At 34.0% G+C, this 9,929-nt stretch overlaps 2 protein-coding genes across 2 annotated transcripts; both read left to right on the forward strand.

Moving 5' to 3' along the window:
- Window positions 2,757-4,817, forward strand: LOC104793040 (two-component response regulator ARR8-like). Its single transcript, XM_010519317.2, has 5 exons — window positions 2,757-3,304; window positions 3,391-3,491; window positions 3,597-3,674; window positions 3,940-4,010; window positions 4,216-4,817. Exons 1-5 carry the CDS (start codon window positions 3,202-3,204, stop codon window positions 4,532-4,534), a joined length of 672 nt encoding a protein of 223 aa, XP_010517619.1. The 5' UTR covers window positions 2,757-3,201; the 3' UTR covers window positions 4,535-4,817.
- LOC104699380 lies at window positions 5,690-9,184 on the forward strand. Its single transcript, XM_010414693.2, has 11 exons — window positions 5,690-5,981; window positions 6,236-6,325; window positions 6,459-6,564; window positions 6,650-6,805; window positions 6,909-6,965; window positions 7,071-7,142; window positions 7,352-7,414; window positions 7,562-7,624; window positions 7,720-7,788; window positions 7,900-8,889; window positions 9,003-9,184. The coding sequence occupies exons 1-11, from the start codon at window positions 5,880-5,882 to the stop codon at window positions 9,104-9,106; spliced, it is 1,872 nt and encodes a 623-aa protein (XP_010412995.1). The 5' UTR covers window positions 5,690-5,879; the 3' UTR covers window positions 9,107-9,184.

Consider the following 9,929-nt stretch of genomic DNA (forward strand, 5'->3'; position numbering starts at 1 on the left):
GATGGAGGCCACCAGATACGATCCACCGTATCTTCTCTCATGTCACATGCCAACGTCTCTCTATGCGTTAATAATATTCGTGACATTGACTTTGCATTTATACCAATCTTAAATCTTATAATATTATGCACATGGATATAATTTTGTGCTTAGCCTCAAATAATATCAAAATTACAAGTCAAATACTAAATATTCGCCGAATAAGATTTGATAACTACACCGATAGGTTTCTTTCAACCAGTCAAATCATAGTGTAGGAAAATTTCAAAGTAAAGATCGTGTGTACTTATTATATTATATGTGTAGGACAAGTCAAATATTTACTTTAATTTGTTTGGTTAATTATTAGACGGATTCTAGAAATTGTGATGATAAATTATCGAAAACGTTTTTATCGTCGTTAATCAGTGAGTTCACAATACACATAACACACGACTCATGACAAGATGATAGAGACACAAAGATTCCACCAACTCGTTAATCTCTTTTTTCTTTTTTTAATTATTCTTTTTGATTTTACTGTTGAAGAAGAAGAGAAACAGAAGAAAATGAGCACTACCATGAACGCCAAAAAAGCCCGAAGACATGAAGGTACTGGTCACCGTCACTCCTATTTCCATATATGTATCTGCGTGGTAAAAGTTACAATCATCGTAATTTTTTTTTTGTTTAATGTGAAAGAGATACTGCTAAGTTTGTTTTGTTTTTGTAGAACTTTAAAAACGTAGACACAATTAATTATAGACAAAGCTCAACTGATTACTTGTGTTGACTTACACATTTGTTACAATTTATTTTTTAGTTAATGTATGTGTCTGGTCCGATTTACATCCCCTTAGTGTTCTCATTTTAACCCCCACTAACTAATTTCATAGACGTCGTCTTCTTCAAATTTGTCTGTTTTGTAAAACTGTAGGGTCAAAAGTTGTGATGATGAAGTCATGAATGTGTTGAAGCGGGGGAGGGGTCCTCTATCATCAAAGAGTCATGGACGGTTCTGCTGAAGTTTCAAGAGACAAGATCTCCATTGAAGATCTATTTGACTATTTTTTAGGGTTTTTGAAATTGAAAGTTATGTCTTCCCGACACATCGTGCATTACAATTTCATGATAACTTCATTAATTCATCGAATCGCTTTTTTAGTCAACACCACGATCCTTTGACTCTTGCTTCTTGATCTCTTCGATGGTTGAATTCAATTTTTTGTTTAAAATTCAGTGTGGCGGTAATTAACGACATGTTTGTTAGGCCGAGAGAGACTGTTCTGACCATATGATAAATTCATATTTTAAATATGACACTCTCTATTTGAAAATATACGTTTTGTATGTGGTTATGTTACAAATATTAAAAACTATTCCCATAAAAAAAAGTCTCATTTAATCAATTAATTTTTTTTTTATGTTGACATTTGATTTAGACATCTAATCTATATAATATTAATCGTATAACGATTTTTCTCACATAATTAAATCTTAATTAAGTCAACAATGCTACATATTTTATTACATAGATAAATACTAATATGAGTGAAACGTACATTAATCTTAATCAGGTCAACAATGCAACATGTTAAATTGTTACATAGAATAAATAAATATATGAGTGAAACGAGCAAATATAATTTAACTTTTAAGAAACTGAAATAGCCAATAATTTGTTAACAAATAAGATAATAAAAAAAAGCCATTGTCATTTTTTTGCGGAAAGTGAGATGGACAATATGGAACCCACTAGACCAATAAGAGAGTATGGTAATCGGAGGGGCTTTTCATGTGTCTACCATACTTTGGATACGTGTTGTCCATATGAAGATGATGATTGATGATGGATGGATGGTGATAGTGGCGATGATGGGCATGGCCATGGGAAGCAAATCTTTGGCAGAGAATCAAGTGAACATTGCCATGTCTTTGCCACTACCTAACTGTTGTTAGTAAATTTTCTTAATGCTTTTGTCAACGAATCTTATTGCTAAGTATAATACGATCGCAGGAACGGCGGCACCACTATTTCAACTTTAGTTTAACATTTATTTTCTAATTAATATACAGTTCAGGATTTGTATACATATCAATAATACTTCTAATATCAAGAGTACCATTATAATAGTATACTTTAAACATCTAATATTCATCTCTGTTTTTTTTGTTTTATTAATCTCTAATACTAAATTTTTTTTGACTGACTTTTACCAATTATATGTAACATTGTATCAATATAATTTACTAATATGAATATTATATAATCCTAGACCAGACCACCCACATTTATACTGTGATTAACTGATTATATGATGCGGAACCCATAAAAACAGAGACAAAAACAACATAAAAAAATTACATCCAATAAGTAAATGATACGCAGCATAACACGTCACATCGACTCGCATGAATCCACAAACCCCACAACATAAAATGCAAAAATAGAAAATACCTTTAACGCTAGATCACTCTTTCTAGGGTCGATGATATATTTAAATTTTCGTGGTCCGACGAAAATACCTTTAACGCTAGATCACTCTTTCAATTTAGGACAATTTCAAATTATTTCAAAGTTTTTGTGTTATTATATATATATATATATATATACTAAATGTTGTAAATAAAAACAGTAATAAACCAAACTCAAGGTAAGTTAAAAACATTAAAAAAAAAAAAACCTCAAAAAAACTAATAACCTTCACCAATTGCAATTGCATGTGGTTGTGGTAGTATATACATATTTAAATACATCATCCTCTTATCTTTTAAAAAAATAAATAAAAGTCTATGGTGAAGTAAACAAATCAATTAAAATCTTCGAAGAGATTTCTTTCCATTATTTTAATCCATGACCAAAGTTTCTTTCTCTCCATTGTCTCCTTAACAAATTACTTTGATCCCTTAAAAACTTGCTTACTTCGTATAAACCAAAGCTAGATCCCAAAATTTTAGTTTTATTTTCCTTTTCTTCTCTTCTCGCTCTCTCCGAGATTTGGGGTGAAACATACAAAGACCCCTTTTTTATATTTCTCTACCTATCTTAATAAGCTCCATTCAGAAGAAGAAGAACTCTCAACATTTCCGGGGGAAGAAAAAACGGAAACTTTTCCTTCTTCTTAAAACAAAAATAAGGAAAGTTGAAAAATTTGCATCTGGGTTTTGTAGATTGTATAGATTCCAGATCTTGAAAAAGGTTTTCGATTCAATATATCAGCAATGGGTATGGAAACAGAGTCACAGTTCCATGTTTTAGCTGTTGATGATAGTCTCTTTGATCGGAAAATGATTGAGAGGTTGCTCCAAAAGTCTTCATGTCAAGGTAAAATTTTTAAAGAAAGCTTTATGCTTTTATGTATTGGAGAAAGCTTCATTTTTTTTTATAGTGTTTTGGTTCTTGTTTTGCAGTGACTACAGTTGATTCAGGCTCTAAAGCTCTCGAATTTCTTGGTTTGAGAGTAGATGATGAAGACCCTAATGTGCTCTCTACATCACCCCATATTCATCAGGTTCAGTCTTTTTTTTTTATCTTTTTTCCATGATTTCAATTTGGTTACTTTCGAAATTTACAGGTTACTGAAATTTGGTTGTAATTTGTGGTGGCTTTTGGACAGGAAGTTGAAATAAATCTTATAATTACAGATTACTGTATGCCTGGCATGACTGGTTACGATTTGCTCAAGAAAGTTAAGGTATATTTTTCTCAATTTGGGTTACTGTCTTTTCCCATCTCTGGCAAAATTCGTTTTCTAGAAAAAGAAATAAAGTTTTAATCTTTTTGAGTTTTTAAAAAAGTGAGAATGTCAAATGGAGAAAATCTCATTTTAGAATATTGTTCTCTCACCCACTCACACAAAAAAAAATTAAAAAAACTTTCTTTTATGCCATTTGTTTGTATATGATGAAAAACAAATCTAATTTGCTTCTGAGAAAATTTTACATGATTGTTGTGTATAGGAATCAGCGGCATTTAAAAGCATACCTGTAGTCATAATGTCTTCAGAGAACGTTCCTGCAAGAATCTCCAGGTAATGGTTTTCTTTAAGATTAAAAAAACTGAGTCTTGCTGATTTGTGAGTTGGAATTAGTCAAGTGGGGTATTATTTGATTCTTTTGGTATGAAGAACATCAAAGTCTTTTTTAACTTAAAACTGTGTTGAACTTTGTGGTTTTTTTTATGCAATGGATGTGGAGTTAGTTTTGATGTAAGTTGTGGTTGCCTCCTTCCAACAGATGTCTTGAAGAAGGAGCTGAAGAGTTTTTCTTGAAACCAGTAAAGTTGGCTGATCTTACCAAGTTGAAACCACATATGATGAAAACCAAATTGAAGAAAGAAAGTGAGAAATCAGCTAAAGAAGAGGAGAGTGAAGTTTCTAAACCGGAGATAGAAGAAGAAGAAGCAGTAATTGAGATCTTGCCTCTCCATCAAGAACTTGAATCCGAACAACTTGAAACGATTGTGAGTAGTAGTAATAAGAGGAAAGCAATGGAAGAAGTGATATCTACGGATCGGTCACGTCCTAAATACAATGATATCACAACCTCGGTCTGACCCTTTGTGTCTTTCTTTCTCACTTTCCTGCACAACTTCAGTGTTTTTTATAAGGTCTTTGTAGGAATGCTTCTTCTGGTAAATACAGGGTTGCTATAGATAATGAAGAAGGGAGATAATATGTAGATGATGATGATTGGTTGTCACTTGTTATATAGTTCATTATGTGAAAATCAGCAAATTCCCATTTTTGTTTATGATTTCTTCTTCCTTGATATTTTTGTTTTGAGTTCTGGATTTGTATATTGTTGCGGATAATGTGAGGCCCATTTAGTAAAGACAACATCAAAGAGTTTGGTTAACAGATCCATTAGTACATAGCTTACAGGTGGGTTAATATCAAAACTAAAAAAGAAAGACTTTGGTTACTTGGTTCGGATAATTTAGGTTTCGGTTTTGGAAAAATAGATTCTTTCAGATAGAACTTACAGTATTTCGATTCGGATTTGGTTTAGTTTTAGAGAAAAACTTATTTACAGAAATAAACATAAACAGTTAACTTTTAAGGGAATTCTCATAAATACTATTTTTAGTTTTATTTTTAAAAAGTATCATCAAAATATTTTTTTTCCAAGAATACCACAAATTAAAACTAAATTTTTTAACAATCAAATATAAACCCCATAAACAATATATAAACCCTACCTTTAAAAACTATACACTTTTAAAATTATCAACCTAAACCTAAAATAAAATAAAATGACACCCTTAAATTTGTGGTTGTGGTATTTTTGGAAAAATTAAAAAGAATGTGTCATTTTTATAAATAATAATAGTGGTATTTTTAAAAAAAAAAAATTTAAGGGTCGATTTCTAAAGAATTTCTTTAATTTTAGTCAATATTATAAATATAATATTTTTTAGTGAATTTTGGTTAAATAAAGTACCATTCGGTTGTTGTAAAAAAAAAAAAAAGTACCATTCGGTTATTGTCGACACAATAGTAAAAAGATTCGATCTATAATTCTTTTCGTTTCAATTTAAGTAACAGTTAAGTGATAGGAGAGAGATGCGGGAGAAAAATATTCAGGTTATATTTTAACGGAATTAGGGTTATTATTATATTAAAATATTAATTATTCCGTTAAACCCTTTCAGGTATTAATTAATATTCAGTCTGGTTATTTAACGGAATTAGGGGGCTGGAGGCGAAAAGAAAACCCTTTCAAGTATTTAATTCTTCTTATTCTAGTTTCTCTCAATTTTTTCTTCACAAAAGCTTTATTTGTTTCTATATCTTACAAAAATCTTCTTTGTCATCGGTTTCACCAGCTCGACTCTGCAAGCATCATACGAAACTGTTTTAAGACAGAAGCACCCGAAGATGATGATGAATTGATGATATATGAAGCCAAGTAAGCGTGAAGAATCGAAGACTATGAATATTCTCGAATCCTTTCCAATGAAAAACAAAAGACCAACAACAACAAGAAATACTCAAAACCAGGTTCGTTCGTCGTCTTCTCTTTTTTTTTTTTTGTTCTCCTTCTTTTTCTCTCTTTAACGACGCCGAAGCGGTTCTTTTCTTTGTTTTTTTTTCATATCTTTAAACGACGGCGGTTTCGTTTGTAAAAAACTCTCTAAATCCTAATTCTTGTTCCGATCCGATTTTATCGCTAATATATATTCAACCTAACAAATCTTTCACTTTCTTTTTCATTCCTGAAATAGAGAGACTCCTAATCTTTTTTTCTTCATCAGGTTCCCTCAAAAGAAGTTATGAGCGAACCATCTAGTCACAATCTTCACTCCAGCTCCCTAAGTGATGTTGCAGCTGAGACCGCAGACAATGTATTAAATTTCTTACTTTCTAGCTACACAGACTCTAAAAAACAATTCATGATTCTCTGCAGACTGTAGCTTATTATTACACTTACACACCTACTCTGTTTCATATCGTGCGATTGTTGTTGTTCTGTTTCAGATTAGGAACGAAATCGAAGAATGTATTTCGAAGTACATGAGTTTTGAAGAAACGGTGACATATATCCGTGACAATCACCAGATTCCTCTCTATATCACCACAGCGAGTAATATATCTTATAATTTCTATGCCAGTTTGATTACGTGCTTCTTTATTAAATCTTGAACTCTCTTGTTTTCTCTATATATTAGTTTGGGAGGGGCTTCAGGAACGGAGTCCGGAGTTTTTCAAACGTTACTACTTAAACCTCGAAGTATTGCGTCAGATAAAGATGTGCAACAGTTTCCTTCGAAAGCAAGCAATTTTGATGTTGGGTGATGGTCAGTTTGATATTACTACTGCACCACGTACGTATAAAAAAACAGAGACCATGCACACTCTACTTTAATTTGGATTGTTTTACCACTCGATTTTGTTGAAAGATTCGCTTATTCTTTTGTCTTTGTGCAGCTGCAGTCATGAATTTTCTTGATCAAATTCTCTTGGAGGAACTAGCTAATACACCTTGTAAACCTCTCTTCTAATGATGCATCATATCCAAAGTACATAACTTCTTGAAAATTTGGGTTTGTTTTTTGTTTTGTTTAATGTCTCTTGCATTGTTTTGTGCAGCTGATATGTCGTCAGAGATGAGCCCTTCAAGCTTTGCAATGTTGGCATTGGGTGATACAAATGGTCCAACAGGTAAAGTCACAAGATAAATATTCCTACTCGAAAAACTCTATTTCTTGCACTTTTGACATCTAAGGAAGTGAACCAGTTGCAGAGTCCTAATGATCAGCAACATCAGTTTAATATTTATGCTTGTAAAGAAGAGACTCAATCTTTCTCTCTCTCTCACTTCTTCTACTCATGCATTTTTATGAATGATTATCCTTTTCTTTTCCGAATAGGTAACAATCTTGGAACTCCAACCTTTGCACCACCAACTACTGATCAATGGTTAACATCCAATGGTATTACCTGTAAAGAAAAGACTCAACCTTTCACTCTTTTTTTCAATATTGAGTTTGTTTTGTTTGATATCTATTGCATTGCGTATCTTATACGTCATGACTGCAGCTGCACGAAAACTCGATTACTTATGTTTCTCTGTTTTGTAGTTAACCAGTTGCAGACTCCTAATTGTCAGCAAAATCAATGGTCTACACCTTATGATCTTCCTTGTAAAGACTCAATCTTTCTCTCTTTATCTATCATTTGTTTTAAGACTTCTACTTAAGCAGTTCTATAAATCACTCTCTTTTTCTTTCCCCCATAGGTAATCTTGGAGCTCACCCCATTGTACCAGCAGCTTCAAATCAATGCCCTATATCTAATCATCTTTCCTGTAAAGAAAAGACTCAACCTTTCTCTCTTTATTTTTTATGGTTTAAACTACTCTTTTACATTAAAACATTTCTATGAACCACTCTTCTTTTCTTTTCTTTTTCCTCCATAGATTACTATCCTGCATTTTCAACAGTTGCACCAGAAGCTCCATCCGTTGCACAACCACCTGCTGTCCTATGTGGCATGTCTACGTTTGGTTTTGGGGAAAATATTGAAAATGGCGGCTCATATTTCAAGCTCATTGATCCTTCATTAGCAAAAATGCTAACCCAACCCGAGTACCCGCTACAAGACCCATATGGACAACACCAGCCGCCATATCTGCAGCAGAACTTCTCAGTAGAAGAGTTACTGCCATATGGAGTAACCAACAACGAGCTGCCATATGGAGGAAACAACAACGAGCTGCAATATGGAGTAACCAACAACGAGCTGCCATATGGAGGAAACAACAACGAGCTGCAATATGGAGTAACCAACAACGAGCTGCCATATGGAAGAAACAACAACGAGCTGCAATATGGAGTAACCAACAACGAGCTGCCATATGGAGGAAACAACAACGAGCTGCAATATGGAGTAACCAACAACGAGCTGCCATATGGAAGAAACAACAACGAGCTGCAATATGGAGTAACCAACAACGAGCTGCCATATGGAGGAAACAACAACGAGCTGCAATATGGAGTAACCAACAACGAGCTGCCATATGGAAGAAACAACAACGAGCTGCAATATGGAGTAACCAACAACGAGCTGCCATATGGAGGAAACAACAACGAGCTGCAATATGGAGTAACCAACAACGAGCTGCCATATGGAAGAAACAACAACGAGCTGCAATATGGAGTAACCAACAACGAGCTGCAATATGGAGGAAACAACAAGGAGCTGCAATATGGAGTAACCAACAACGAGCTGCAATATGGAGGAAACAACAAGGAGCTGCAATATGGAGGAAACAAGTCAAACAACAACGAGTTGCAAGCAGTAATACCCCAGCAGCAGCAGCAGCATCATCAGGAAAAAAAGACAATGGAAAAAGCAGAGCGACAGAATTTAATACCTGAGTCTAATGATTCAAACAATTCAAATAGTGGTAAGTAGCAAAACCCTTTTTCAACACCACGAGCCACAAAATCTGGTTTGTACTATATCTATATTCTTATGTCATCTCGTATCTTGCTTGTTTGTTTTTCTCTTTTCATTAAGGTGATAGCACAGTAACAAGGACTCAAAACCAGCATGATCCTTCAAAGGCAACAGCAAATACGAGGTATCTGAAAGAGAATAGAAGAGCAACCTCAAAAAAGTGAGATGACGAAAGAAACTTGCAAACAGTAGTGGATTTCTTCTTTGTTTTCTTTTCTTGTTATAAACCCACAAGAATTTTTGGGAAGTTTCTTGCCACATTCATCCACAAAGATTGGAGCATTCGAGAAAATCAGTATAGTCTTGCTACATTACACTAGCTCAAGAACCGTAAAAACAGAAAATTATAAGATCCTCTTTGGTCTCATACTCCCCAAGAATCTGTCTGAAACTTTTAACGAGAAAGTTCATATAGTACATTCATTAGCTGAAGGATCCAAAACTATTGCAAAGAGAATCAGTATTGAATCTTATGATAAGATTCAAAGCTAACAGCTATATATAGTCTTGCCACATTACACTAGCTCAATAAAAACGGAACTTTTTAAGATCCTCTCATCTCATATGCCCAAAGAATCTTGTACAACGAGAATCCAAAACTTGGAAGTGAGTGATCGAAGTTCTGGCCTAGTGGCCTTTGATACGAAAAGATCTCCCGAGAATGAGGATGACAATTTTCTGATTTTCCCCAACATGAAGCGAACTGCATTAAGACGCTTACTAAGTGATAGCTTTTTATCCCACATCGGAGAAACAAAATATTTCGTTGTTGTATATAATAGTGAAGTTATCAAGTGTTGTACGTCGAGTTCAGTAACGTGGGCTTGTGATCCAAGTGGAGACAATAAGGTGATGGAACGTTGGATCGATCTCGTTGGGCCGGGTTCGGAGTGGGCTATATTCTGGCTCGCCCATTCCAAGTTGGGAGTTGAGGCATGGGGTTTGAGCGAAGGCTTGAGTCGCATGTCTTCTAGAGTGGGGGAGACC

This window comes from Camelina sativa, chromosome 6 (genome assembly GCF_000633955.1).
Source record: "Camelina sativa cultivar DH55 chromosome 6, Cs, whole genome shotgun sequence".
In the NCBI taxonomy this organism is placed as follows: Eukaryota; Viridiplantae; Streptophyta; class Magnoliopsida; order Brassicales; family Brassicaceae; genus Camelina; species Camelina sativa.

What these genes read in the sequence shown, in the direction of transcription:
- LOC104793040 (XM_010519317.2), top strand. Translation starts at nt 3,202, where the DNA reads ATGGGTATGGAAACAGAGTCACAGTTCCATGTTTTAGCTGTTGATGAT. An exon ending in CCAAAAGTCTTCATGTCAAG is followed by an intron (nt 3,305 to 3,390) that starts GTAAAATTTTTA and finishes CTTGTTTTGCAG; the next exon opens with TGACTACAGTTGATTCAGGC. An exon ending in GTTCCTGCAAGAATCTCCAG is followed by an intron (nt 4,011 to 4,215) that starts GTAATGGTTTTC and finishes TCCTTCCAACAG; the next exon opens with ATGTCTTGAAGAAGGAGCTG.
- LOC104699380 (XM_010414693.2), top strand. Translation starts at nt 5,880, where the DNA reads ATGAAGCCAAGTAAGCGTGAAGAATCGAAGACTATGAATATTCTCGAA. An exon ending in TCTCTATATCACCACAGCGA is followed by an intron (nt 6,565 to 6,649) that starts GTAATATATCTT and finishes TCTATATATTAG; the next exon opens with TTTGGGAGGGGCTTCAGGAA. An exon ending in GGAACTAGCTAATACACCTT is followed by an intron (nt 6,966 to 7,070) that starts GTAAACCTCTCT and finishes TGTTTTGTGCAG; the next exon opens with CTGATATGTCGTCAGAGATG.